The 13,894-nt window shown below is 43.2% G+C and overlaps 1 protein-coding gene and 1 pseudogene across 2 annotated transcripts in view; one reads left to right on the forward strand and one right to left on the reverse strand.

The window, feature by feature from the left end:
- TMCC3 (transmembrane and coiled-coil domain family 3) overlaps positions 1 to 13,894 on the reverse strand; it is a 265,971-nt gene that overhangs the window by 66,205 nt on the left and 185,872 nt on the right. Inside the window, exon 1 of one of the 2 annotated variants that reach the window (XM_037064689.1) lies at positions 9,206 to 9,431. The exons of the other annotated variant lie outside the window; for it this stretch is intronic. Within the exon in view, the coding sequence (XP_036920584.1) occupies positions 9,206 to 9,283 (78 nt within the window). The 5' untranslated portion in view covers positions 9,284 to 9,431. Of the gene's footprint in view, positions 1 to 9,205; positions 9,432 to 13,894 lie in introns of those variants that run through there. 2 annotated transcript variants of the gene reach the window in all.
- Positions 12,081 to 12,811, forward strand: LOC118999943 (transformer-2 protein homolog beta-like; annotated as a pseudogene).

Raw genomic sequence — 13,894 nt, forward strand, 5'->3', positions numbered from 1 at the left:
ATAGAGTAAAAATAAAGGAGTGCTTTGGCTGGAGAAATTCATGATCTGGAGACCATCTCTGATGTTATTGGAGGTGTCTTAAGGTACCTCGACCTGTGCACTTGTGGTAAGCTGAGTCACCCTCAAACCCCCTTCACCTTGTGCCTGTAAAAACACGAAGACTGCACAGAGTTCTTTTCAACCGTCTTAGGGGTGGACTCAAAAGAGGTACCAGACACTTTTCTCATCTGGAGAAATATTTACAAGTAGCCCTTTCCAGCATCTGGACATGCTTCACTCCACCACACTCTTCACTAGCTCCACTTGCAACACCAAATCAAAGCCGCCGACTATGACACTGCATTGTTCTGTCTTCTCTCAGTCTTGTGTGCTTTTAGGGGTCAAAGCTTTCAAGCACTTTGTCTGATGCAAACAGGGCTTGAGCAGCTCTTACTGAATGGGCCTCATATTTTCAGATAAATTAAAATCTATGCCAACTAGTGATTCAGTCTCAAATAGAGGCCACCTGCTCCAATTTGAGAGATTAAAATAGTTCGCCACTGCCTGTCGGAGTGGGGCTCCAAGCCTTCTGGCTCATCATGTCCTCTTCACACAGGAGAAACAAAGGCATGTTTGGGCTCAATGCACCGTCGCACACACTGGAGTAAATCTATTGGGACGCCGAGCATAGCACTATAGCATACTTTATTTTTAGACACATGCTATGTTGAAATTTCTGTGAAAGGGTACAGCACCATTTAATTCCCTCCTATCACAGCAAGCCTACATACATATCTTATTAGACTCAGCTTTACTTCAGAAAAGCACAGGGTTTAAATTTCTTCTCCACCCACCACTTTCTGTCCTTGCCTAAAATTCCCAAAGAATCCTAAGGTCTTCCGTTGCCTCAGTTTCTCTCCAGTCATGGGAAGGCCAGAGACACGCCCTGCCTGGCACAGGTGCAACTCTCCCTGTGCAACCGCACTCTCCGAGTCTTCCTGCACAGACAAGGCTGCCTTCGATTCACCAGAGCGGGCTTTGTTCATCCCTACACTCAAGTATCCAAATTTGCTCAGTCCCTGAGAAAATATTTCTAAACAACTTCTGGGCCATGCTTCATAAATGCAGGAGAAGAGACTTTACATTAAAACCAGTGTTTCCTCAAGAGATTCTGAGTTATTTTAAGTGGAGTTGAATGAAAGCATTAAAACAGAATCACAGGGAGCAGCAAGTCATTGCCTTCAAAACAATCCTCAACCCAGTCCAGTTGATTCCGTCCAGGAGAAGCCTCTGTTTTGTGCTACAGCTCTCTAACAAAGCTTCTGCATTTACTAATTCTTTTAATGTAGCACTGCCAGTGTCAGAGGGTCAGACCACATTCAGCTGGAATAGTAACAGTGACCCTTCACAAATAAATGTAACTTTCAAGGAGTGAACTGATTTAGAAATACTAGGTAAACAATTGTACAGGTGGTACAAGGCTGTGTGTGGGTGTGGGAATGACTGAAGATTGGCAAACTGTCTGGAAGACAATGAATGACTCAACCTCAGAACAACAAAGGCTATGATGGGTTTCCTGACGCCACTTCTCAAAGTCGTTCTGGTAAGGGGAGGAGTTAACAAGCAAGTTTGACTCCTGAGTTCATACTCTTAACACTTCGTCCTAATCTCAAACCCAGAAGTAAAAACAAAGGGAGTGATGTTGGGGAATGCGAGAGAAAGGTGACTGAGAAAATTAAAGACTTACACCATTGTCTGTGGTGTGTAAGTAGGGTGACTGAGAACATTCCCATGCATCTTGTTTAAGAACTGGCTATATGGGAAAAGCATTCACCGGGAGTGTGGGCAGACATTTAAGGAAATGAATTAAGCATGATATATACTCTTTGAGGTGCTTGTAGAACATCTAAGTAGAAATGTCTTGTATGATGTGCTGAAGCCACATCTTACTCCAGAGCTGGGCTCTCAAGTCGGAGGGTGAGGCAGAAATCAAACAGAATCTGCCCCAGAGAGACACTTCATCGGGGCAGGCACTGCACGCGCCTCCTCTCAACAGGCCAACAATCCCTCCGGTGCCTCCCCCAAGGCTGGAGCACTGTCAGGTGGTGTTTCTGTGTTTACAGGCCGTGCTGCATGGAAACTGGTACACATCCTAAAGACACTCGGTGCTGGAAGATGCTCTCAGGGCCAGAGTCATAGAACAGAGAGCTTCAGAGCGAGGAGAAGGCTCAGGTTCCATTTTAAATTAAATAGAGGATAGACTCATGACTTGGACATCTAGACTATGTTTTTTCCCAACACCCCACCCCAATATATGATACTCATTTCTCAAAAACTTTATTTTAAGAAAAAAAAAAACATCAACAAGGAAAAGACACCTCACTGAGAAAAGATAAGTTCCAAAAAGTGGCAGCAGACCCCCGTGCAGCTAAGTGGTCTGGTGCGTGGACCGTCATACCTCCTCACCCCAGCCCTGCCAAAATCTGGAAATGAATGCAGAAAGATGCTGGCCTAACACTAAATCATTTAAATTCACCTTTTTAAACCTAGAAAGTTCAGAAAATTTTAAATCTGTTCCATTAATTCCCTACTTAAAAATTTTAAATTCTCATTCTACCTGTATTAATTTTGAGATGTCTATCGCATATAACTTAGCAATTAACTTGGCATTTAAACATATTTAAAGCTGTTTTCTTTTAGGGAATTCTCTTTTAGGACAGTAGCTGGTATAACGGTTAGTCCTAATCAGTCTGTATTAGTCACACAATTTTACTGGATACAGTCTGGCTGGGTGTCCTCTGGCTACATCTGAAAGTGGGATGGTGTGGAGTTAATGTCTGAACATCCTTTCAGTTCTAACGTCGTTAAACCTTTAAGTTTAACTTTATAACTCTCTGCCTTAAAAACGAGGAGTGCATGCCTTCAATCCAGTGAGGCTGAGTCCTGCAGAAAGACCTGGTGACACCAGACTGTTGTGACAAGGAAGAACCACTCTTGTTGTGTCCTTCGACTGCTTATCTTCTGGAGACAAATACTGGGCTAGCAGATGGTTTTTAACTCCATTCTTAAATCGCGAGTTTATTTAGCACCTCCTAAGAGTACCCCAAACTATCAGGAAAATTCTTATATCCTAGGCGTTACAAAAAGTTCTGGGATTATCAGTCTAAATCATTCACTCATTGAATGTTTACCAGGAATATAAGACTACATGCAAAGGACTGGCAAAATGCTGTGTCATAAAAGTCTCGAATACACCACTGGCCAGGTGCCCTGCAGAAGTCGCACACATCCATCTCCAAGCACTCAACAGGTCTGTTAAGCCCAAACTGCTCCCCGGTACTCACTTCAGAAGCAGAAGATAGGAGAGTGGTTAGCATGCAAGCTCTGGCACTAGAGCTTGGTTCATCGAATGCCAGCGCTACCATTTCCTAAAAGCCACAGGACCTTGGACAAACTATTTAACTGCCTGGACCTCAACTCCCTCATTGGTAAAATGGAATTATATATAGGATATCAGGAAGATTAAGGAGTGCATCTGAGGTGCTTGATATTGTGCCTAGTGTATAGCAGAGACTTAGTACACGTGGGTTATTATCATTGCTACCGCATCCTTCTTTTCATTTATGTGCTTGTTGCTTCCTCACAGAGGAATAATCAACACACACGCTGGGTTTTCCTCCAAGCAGCATCCTTCTCCCCACAAGTCAATGGAATAGCTGGATTATGCACTGATCATATATCCTGATGTTCCTTTTCTAAGGAGTGCAAAGTCCTCATTCTGATTCACGGGACAATGATTCATGCTTCTCTTCCTTCTCTCTTACCTCCCAACTCCACTGAAAACATAAAAACCCAATTAAGAAACAGCAGGGCCGAAAGCTGCAGCCTCCCCTATCAAGACTTAGGCAATTTCCATCGAGGACCCGGTTGATTTCTGACCTTAACAGCAGCCCTGGAGATTAGGGCAGGGGGTCTGAAGCAACACATCCTGCAATCCAACTAGTAGCAGTGGTTGTGGTGTTCCACAGCAGATGTATGAGCTGGTGAGCTGGTGAGCTGGTGGGGAATGGCAATTCGTTCTCCTCTAAAGGGAGAACTAGGAAGCTTGCAGCAAAGCATAGCTCAAAACACACATACCACATCAATCTATCCATCCTAAATTTAAGAAAAATCCAACTTAGAAGACTCATCATTACTCACCATTCCTTTAATTAGCACATCAGAATAACGCAAATCACTGGTTCAAAGTATACTCACAAAATATCAGTTCACTCACAAAATATCTGACTAGGTCAGTGTCACCTCCGACAACAGTCTGTTTCCACTCTCTCTAGTTCCCAGCCAGGAAGTAAGCATGTGATCCTTACCTCTTTGCCTCATGGCCCACCCATTTCCACTGTAAGAAGGGCTTTGACACCCTCTTTTCTTTGACTGTGTTTGGCCACTACTCATTGTAAATTTCCGGATCTATTTCCAAACCAAAGAACACTTGAAGATGCACTACAGGTGGCCACCATGGCTGACACAGGTTTTTTCCTCAGATGTTAGAGACTTGTACTTATTATCATCATTTCTTCCTGTAAAAAAACAGGAGCATTTCCTGGGCCAGAAGCAGAAATACAATAAAACCAACAGACATTAAGCTTCTGGAGAGGCCAGGCTGTTCCACTCACCATTATATTACTGATACTAGCACTGAAGCCAGCACACAGAAGGTACTGGACAGGTATTTAGTGAATGAATGAAGCCTCTCTCACAGAGTGCCAGTGTCTATAGTTTAAACATGTAGATAACAAGCATGAGAGCAATCAATGTAATGAGAAAAGAGCAAAATGCTAAAAATACCAGAAAAGACTATCCCATTCACCAAATTAGTAGTCTTTCCATTTCAAGCTTATGATCACTTTTTATATAGTGATGACAAAAATGGCTACCATCGACTGTGTTCTTACTGTGTACCTGACATTTCATAGAAATTACTGCATTTATCCCTGGTAACACCCCTAGGATGTGGAAGAGAAATCTGAGACTTAGAAAGATTATAGGTCCAAGATGCCACCCCAGTCAGCAGCGCTAATGCAAGATCTGTCTTCTAGGGGCCAGGCTAAAGGAAGTGGTTCTGTTGGCAGAATACTCTGGTCCTTGCAGGCAAGATGGAATGGAGGTTGACAAAATCGCAGAGCAATGAGGAAGCTAGTGCACCAGTTATCTCTTTCTAAGGTTACAAGTGGCTAAAATCAGGTGGGAGATGACAGGAGAAATGAACCGACTCCAGAAAAACATTAGAGAAAGAGCCAGTGGAATGGCTGATAGATTAGAGTGGGGGAAGGTAATCCCTCAGGACAAGCGGAGTTCTGATTAATGGTGATACCAACAGAACAAGAATAAAACTATTCACCTTACATAAGGATAAAAGGCTGCGGAAGGTGGCCTTTTAGAACATTTAAAGTTAGAACTAACGTAAAATTTGATTCGCACATAATTGATTAATAAAAACCAGGCTGCCTGTATTCTCAGAAAAAAAGATAGGCTTTATCTAGGGCATAAAAAAAAGTAGGAGTCTAATTATCTACGTTCTCTCTTTTAAAGTAGGGTTATATTACGTGCACCAAGTTAACATGCACCATTTCTGAGTTTTACTCAGATGAAGTTTAAAACTGTGAATGATCCTGACTTGTCAGCTTAGAGACAATCACAGAACTCATTACATTTTCACTGAGGGGGAAAAAATCTAGGTTAGTCCACCTGGCTATGAAAATAGACTTCTCCAATGTTAAAAGAGTAAACTGCCTCATTATTATTCTAGTCCCAAAGGCTTAACCAAGTTCAGCAAGATTGATGTGTACAGTACCTGTTGTCTTCACACGGTATCAATTTTGAACTCAAAAATATGACCATCCAGTAACCAAGAATTTGATCTCATAGAGTCTTAGGTCCCTCCTAGGAGGAAACTGCACATCTCTGAAAGATTAATCAACTCTTCCCAGGCCCCTCCCAGGTCTCACTAGCTGCAGGGTTTTTCGGGGAGCTGATTTACCAAATGAGTTCACAAAAGAGTTCTTATAAAACTCTATTAGATGGTTTACTGCCAAGGAGAGGGTGACATCAAGAAATTAAACCCTAACACTGCTTGATGGCTTCCTTTTGCACACTTTTTGAGTATAAAGAAAACATGTCTTTATAGTTACATCTAAGTGAATCCCACAAAACAGGAGCTAGAATCATCTAATGGGGTAATTATTCTCTGCACAGGAAAACTGTTGTGGCTTTTCCCTTTATTACTACAGGCTTATTGCAGCCTTAAGGACAGACTCAAAATTACATCAGCTCCACTGGAGAAAAGTTCTTATGCCGTAACAAAATTTTCACTAGTTATCTCTATTCCTCATGTCTCAACAATAAAACCCCTAAAAGCAGATGGTCAAGAAGTTCAAACAGGGATCTTAGCATCACAGCTGCAGAACTTGCAATTACTGTCCACTCAAGTTTTACCCCTCTTCAGTCTGACCCCTTCTAGTCCTCAACAGATTTCATTTGCCCAATAAGCTAATTCAGAATAATCAGTATATACTATGTCTAAGTCAGTTTTAATTCATGGTTTACTTAAAAAGAAGGTATAGTCAGGCACCACATAACAACATTTGGGTTAATGACAGACCACACACATGGCCATGTTCCCATAAAATTATAATAGAGCTGAAATGTCACAGTGCAACATGTTACTTGTGTGTATGGGGATGCTGGTGTAAACGAAAATACTGCACTGCCATCATATAAAAGAATATAGCACATACAATTATGCACAGGACATAATACTTGATCGTGATAATAAACGTTACTGGTTTACATACTTACGATAGTATACTTTTTATCATTCCTTTACAGTGTACTCTTTCAACTTATTTTTTAAAAAGTGTGCCGTAAAACAGCAGCCATGTTAGGCTGGCAGTAGCCTCGTACAATACATCTTGTGTTTACTGTGTCTCTTGATTGCATCACTTTCTCTTGTTCTTGATTTAATCTCAGGTCGTTTTGCACAATAACATGCTGTACTCAACTCTACGATCTAGGTGTGTGGTAGGACACACTAGCTGGGTTTGTTCGTGTCAGAGCACTACATACAGGGGTGAGCAAAAGTAGGTTTACAGTTGCAAGTACATGAAACACATTTTATTCTTGTATTGTTATTTCCCATACAAACAACTGTAAACCTCCCTATGCCCATCCGATATATTCGAACAACAATGGGATCATCTAATGACCCATTTCTCAGACCTATTCTGTAACCTGTCATTGAGCAGCCTGGGGCTCTATCTCCATTATTCATCACACAGTGTAGTAGGTATAACGTCGTGGGTAGAATTTTAAAAAACAAGAAGCCCCCTTCACATAAGTCTGTGGCACTTTAACCAAAAAGAAGGGTGTTGAAACAGAAACTGAGCCTGCAGTTAAGTTACCTGTTTGCTTTGGCACTTTTCATCTGTAAATAGTTAGGGTAAAACTTTATCATCACTGTATTACGGATTATGAAGGAGTTTTGGTGAGTTCTATGAGTTTTACTAAAACGTTTAAATGAGTTACCAGTGAGCCATCCTCCCTAAAAGGTCACTAATCTTGTTATTTGCATAAAGATTATAACAGTTGTGACAAGCAAAACCAAGCCTCCACACTTTCTTCAAGTCTGAAATGTCTTCTGTCAACAGCGACATTAATACAGATCCCCCTAATTACTAATGCTTTAGAAATAAAGACCCTTACCTTTCTTCACAGTTAACCATGTTAACTAGCACTCATCTTTCCAAAAACTTCTAAGTGTAGGTTAACAAAGATCTTTTGCCAATGCTTTCTTCCAAATGGAGTTTCTGGTTATTTTCACAACAAATTGTTATGACACTTTTACAGAAAGTACAACAAGTAAGAGAATTCATTTAGGAAAGGAGTGGAGTGAAAGCAGGAGGGGAGGAGAATGGAATGGACGCAGGACGTATTATCCCACCAAGTATATTTAATCTGTAACAACTTAAATCATTATGCTAAACTGATTAACAAAGGCCAAAAGGAAAAAGGAAAAAAGGTAAATACACCAGGGATTTGTCACTTCACTTCTGGGGCAACTGATAACTTCTCTGAATTATGATTAAACACCCAAATCCTGCACAAGGGGTGGCGCCACATATCTGTCGCTGTTGCTATTTTCCCATCCGGTTGGGCTCTGGATCTGGGAGGTGAAAAGCCAAAGTTTGAACACGATTATACCTCTGAACTTTATACAAAGCAGGTGACACTCAAATACTGAGATGTCGGAAAAGCGAGTAGTTAGCTGAGCAAAGAACAAACCCAGGTATCTCCTGCCAGAACAAATGCCAGGGTGGAGGAGGTGCTGTTCCAAAAGGGACTGCAATCGGCCAAGGAGTGAATCGGGGCCTGGACGATTCAACAGCCCAGGAGGGCAAAGGTACCCGCTGGGGTGAGGGGAAGGAGGCTTCCTCTCCCTACAGGGACCGGTGCTCAGGCCGCCACCTCCGTCTTAATTTTGAAGCGCTATAAGGCTAGTCCCTGCTGCCTGCTCTGAAGAGCTATTTTCGACCACAGCCGAAATCAGCAACAGCAAATTACACTGCAAACAATGGAGAAGGCGTCTGCTCCGAACGGCTAGAAACTCCGGAGAGGCAGCGCGAAGACTGACTTTTCATTCCCGCAGAACCTCTCGGCCCTCCCGCCGCCCCTCGTCCCCCGCCCCGCGCGCGAAGCCCGGAGGGCTGGGAGACGCGGCCGCCGCTGGGAGAGCTGGCGGGGAGGAAGGCTGTCCCACCGCGGAGAGGGGGCCGCGGGTGGCGGGATTCCCTCACGTCCCGGCACCGCGCGGAGGGCGCTCCCTGGCGGAGAGCGCAGCGATCGGGGAGTCCCGGCGCCCGGGCCGGGCGCTCGGGGACCACGGGTGCCGGAGGGCGGGGTGAGGGGGTCCGCGGGCCGGGTTTCGATCGCGCCCCACCCGGTGGTGGACCTGGGGTCTCAGAGCCTCAGGCCGGGCTCCGACGACCCCTCAGTCCTATCCCCTTCAGCGCGACCAAGGGCGGGAAAGTTCGGACCCGGGGCAGCTGGGAAGGGTGAGTGTACGGCACAGAAACGGGAGGGCCAGAGTTAGATGACGCGGGAGCCGAAGCCCACTCGGCCTCGCCCCTTGGCCCGGCGGCCCATCGCCAGCCACCCAGCCTGGGCCGCTTACCCGGCTCTTGCAGCGCTGGTGCCGGCCAGGGTCGGAATAAGTCCGGTCCACGGTGAGCGCCGTATCGCTGCCCGGCATCTCGGCGCTTGCGCCGGGAACTTTCCGGTCTCCCGGGGCTGCAGCGCCTGAAGCTGCCAGGCGTGCTCGATCGCCCTGGGAACCGCGGCGGAGCGGGAGGCGCGGGCTGCTGCAGCTGGTGCCAACAGCCGCGCGGCCGCCCTGCGCCGCCGCCAAGGGGTGAAGTGAGGGCGGAGCAGGGACGTGAGAGTCTCCTCCCCTTTCCTCTCCCCGCCTCCCTGAGTGCGCCCAGCGGGGGCCAGGGATTTCTCCAGGTGTGACTTCTCCGCCTCCTTCCCTTGCTGAAACTTGATTCCAGCCCCTTCCCACACTGCTTTTTTTCTTCAAAAGCTAAGCGACATCTGTTTGTTGACTTATTTGTATATTTATGATAAAAGATGGGTTTTTGACAAGATGTTAAGGCTTGCCTTAAATTCTTGCTTTCAGGTTATTATTATTTTGTATTCAACATGCACCTACTGGGTATCTGCCATGTGCCAGACCCTGGGACAGGAACCAGAGATTTTTAAAAAAATGTTTCTCTTATAATTCCACTGAGAACAGAACACACTTCCACTTAAGGAAGATCTATGGTGCTGTGTGTTTTTTCAATTTTGCAGGTGTAGCTCACTTCTCTGTTGGAAGCTACTTGAAAGTCAAGACACCTTTTCATTTCAGTATTCCCTATTTCCAGTGAATAGTCCCTGCCCTCAAGAAATTTTCGGTATTGTTACCTAAGCCAACATTCAGAACACCAGGTATGGTTATGCAGGGTGTGTGTAGTGGGTGACTGACTTGAAATACTGAAAGTGCAGCTGCTCCAGAGAGGAGTGACAGTGCCAAATGAGCAGCCCAGAAGGAACAGCAGATGCCTAGCTTCTCCCCTTCAGAGAGGTGAGGGGCTAGAGGAGTGCAAGCCTTAGAAAAGTACTGAGCATAAAACAAAGGCACGTTTGGAAAACCTCCAGTTATCAGTTTAGGGGGTGTCTTTAGGAACAGAAGGACATGCTGGAAAAAGTAGGTGGAAACCATGTGGTGCAGGGCTCTACTTCCAAGACTAAGACGTTCCCTCTAGTTCTGTGAGCACTGGGAAGCTGCTGGAGGTTTCTGAACATGGAAATGATGAAATGAGGATGGAAGTTTAAGAGGATGTATGTGATAGCCATGAGAAGCACTGATTGAATATGTGTAAAGACACTGGTTAGAAGACCAATGCAAAGACAATCTAAGGGTCCTTCAGAAGGAAACTGAATGTAAATTATGATACAGTCAACCAGTGGAGTATTAGGAAACTAATGGAATGAGGCAGCTCACTATATATGGCCACAGAAATACTCTAACGTATATGGTTAAGTGAAAAAGCAACACGCAGAATAATTTATATGGTATTTCACCATTTATGCATTGTAAAAACCATATATGTATGTGCTTATATATGTATAGCATATTTCTGGGAGGATAAGAAAGAAACTAAAGAAATAGACAAGAAACTGATGGCAGGAGAAAAGAACTAGGTAGCTAGAAGGAAGGGATAGATGAGAGATTTATTTTTCACTGTATATTCTTTTAAAACTTGAATGTTTGAATTGTATGCATATATTAACTATTCAAAAAGTAAAATAAAAATACTTTTAAATGAAGAGATTAAACTGATTAAAACTAACTTAAGAAAAAGAAAACCCATATAGTCCTAAAACCATTCACAAAATTTAATCAAGACTCTAAAATACCCCTATACATATGGCACAAGTACAGCAGGCTCAGAGAGTTTTTTAGGTAAATTCTTTCAGAACAGAGGAGAGTCAAATGTTAGTGTGTGAGTGTGTATGTGTACAATTATAGCTATAGTGGCCAGAGAAGGCCTCTATGATAAGGTGACATTTGAGCAGAGACCTGAAAAGGAAGGGAGCCAGTGATGTAGATATCTGAAAGTTTCAGACAGCAGGAGCAGCAGGTACAAAGGCCCTGGGGCAGGTGCTGTTGGGGACTGTTTGAGGAAGAGCAGGAGGCCAGTGTTCCCTGGACAGACAGTAGGAGATGAAGTCAGAGACATTTCAGAGGTCTGGACCTTTCTGGCCATTTTAAGAACTTTGACTTTAATTCTGAAGAAGAGGGGAATATTTGGAAAATTTGAAACAAAGGAGTAGAGTGGCATGCTCTGCCTTTTCACTTAGAGGAACAAGATCCCTATACCTCACAGGGTCACAGGGTACACAAAAATCAATACCAGATAGAGCAGAGGCCCGAAGGGAGGGGGGGTGCTGGGAACACAACTTTTAAAACTGCCAGAAGAAAATTGGAGAATATCATTATGATCTCAAGCCGTAAGAAGCAGGTTACAAAAAGCATAAACCATGAAAATTCACCTACATTAAAATTATAAAACTTCTACTTATGTAAAGGAGCAATAATAAAGTGAAAACAAACCACAGACACAACTGGAGCTAAAAAAATCAATGTGGATGATTTTCACAAATAATGCTTCAAAATGAAAAAAGCAAGCCACATAATTACATGCATTATGATTTTATTCATGTAAAGTTAAAAGTATAAAGATTAAGGGAGCCTCTGTAAAGAAGAAGAGGTTGATATCCTTGAATGAAGCACTTTCCCAGAGGAGATGGGCAGCAGCCAGGAGTCGGGAGTCACAGTGGTGGCAGCTAGAATCCCTGTTCTGCTTCCAGAAGTGGGAGTCTGCAAGGCACACCCCTGAAAGATCGCCATCCAAAGAAGATTCCAGGCGTTCCAGAACTGGGTCTAGATCTAGATCTAGAAGAAGTTCTTGAAGGCCTCATACAAGGTCACAGTCTCTGTCTCACTCTCATAGATAATCCTGTGGCAGACTCATAGTTGAGATTATAGAAGATGTTGTAGCAACAGTTAGTCTCCCATGTCTATTCACAGGTGTCATGTGGGGTGTCAGGCAAATCCTGATCCTACCTGTTGTCTTACAGTATTTGGGTTGAGCTTGTATGCCACAGAAAGAGTTCTAAGAGAAGTATTCTCTAAATATGGCCCCATTGCAGATGTGTGTATTGTATATGACCAGCAGTCTATGTTCAAGAGGATTTACCTTTGTATATTTTGAAAATGTAGATGATGCCAAGGAAGCAAAAGAGCATTCCAGGGGAATGGAGCTTGATGGACATAGAATCAGAGATGATTTCTCTACAACGAAGAGACCTCATACCCCAACACCAGGAATTTACATGGGGAGACCTGCCCATGGCAGCTCACTATGACAGAGGATACAATCGAGGCTATGATGACTGGGACTACTACAGCAGATCACAGAGGGGAGGAGGTGGCGGAGGAGAAGGATGGAGAGCTGCTGGAGACAGAGATCAGATTTATAGAAAGTGGTCACCTTCTCCTTACTGTAGTCATGGAGACCAGCCACGTTCCAGATCTCGGTCACACTCACCTCCTCGCTATTAAAGCATGAAGTCGAAGACTTTCTGAAACCTGCCCTAGAGTTTGGATATTGTTTGTGGACAATACTTTTTATTGTCTCTTGTTTAAAAAGTGAATAGCACCTAGTGAAGTTAGGTGACTTTTACACCTTCTATGATGACTACTTTTGGTGGAGTTGAAATGCGGTTCTTGTTCTGCATTTGTGTAGTTCAGTGCTTTGTTCCAAGTTAAGTGTTTTTAGAAAACGATATTTTGTGTGTATTTTTTTACAGTCCAAATTTCAATTACTGAGAAGTTACTATTGCACAAAACTTCATTTAAAAGGAAGGTTTTTCTACTGAATCCAGGGTATTCTGAAGACCAAAGCCTGTGTCTAAATGTTACCAAATGGCAAAAAGCAACACACAAAGTTTCATTTTTACTTTAAAAAAATAAAGATTAAATGACTCATGTTTTTAAGAGAACAAAGATATATAGTAAAACTGGTAAGAAAAACAAAAGCATGATAAATACTAATTTCAGGACAGTAGTTATCTCTGTTGGGGAGAAGAACAAAGATTTAATAGGAGAGGAGTACAAGATGGCAAATAATGGTCTATTTAATGAATGACTATATCCACACTGGATATGTATTCATCCACACACAGTGTTTCATAATAGTTTTAAAAGTTTAAAAGCAACAAAGACTCGAGGCACAGTGATGATGGCATCGTTAATCCTGGGATTCAAGTCACCGGTGGTGGCACCCTAACTCAAATAAATAAACATAACAGCATTTTTATAGATATAAAGCTTGTTTACAAAGTCAAGATAGTCTGTTACTATTAACTTGTCAGTATGTCAATTTAGTCCTACAAAGATCCATTCTGAAAATCTTATTTCTGGGCTTTTCCCCTCTTTTGCCTGATACCTAATTTTTGTTTTCTAGCTACTTAGGGCTACACGAAGTACAATACTCAGGTGTGTGTGTGTGTGTAACTGTGTAACTGCACGTACATAACTTTACAGAGGTCAGACCTAAGTGAGGTCTCAGACAAACCAAAGTTGGGTTTATGTCAGAATGCACCATCAGGCATCTGCTCTTGATTTCTATCAATGTCTTCGCATTCCTTAGAAGAACTCCATCCTGGAAATGCTCACCCTCAGTGAAAAGGACAAATAAACACTTTGTTAGGTTCACTCGAATGTCATTTAACAGAGGATGTGCTTTTTCAATCA

Source organism: Sturnira hondurensis, unplaced genomic scaffold, assembly GCF_014824575.4.
Source record: "Sturnira hondurensis isolate 20B ecotype Veracruz unplaced genomic scaffold, ASM1482457v3 Scaffold0015509, whole genome shotgun sequence".
Classification (NCBI taxonomy): domain Eukaryota; kingdom Metazoa; phylum Chordata; class Mammalia; order Chiroptera; family Phyllostomidae; genus Sturnira; species Sturnira hondurensis.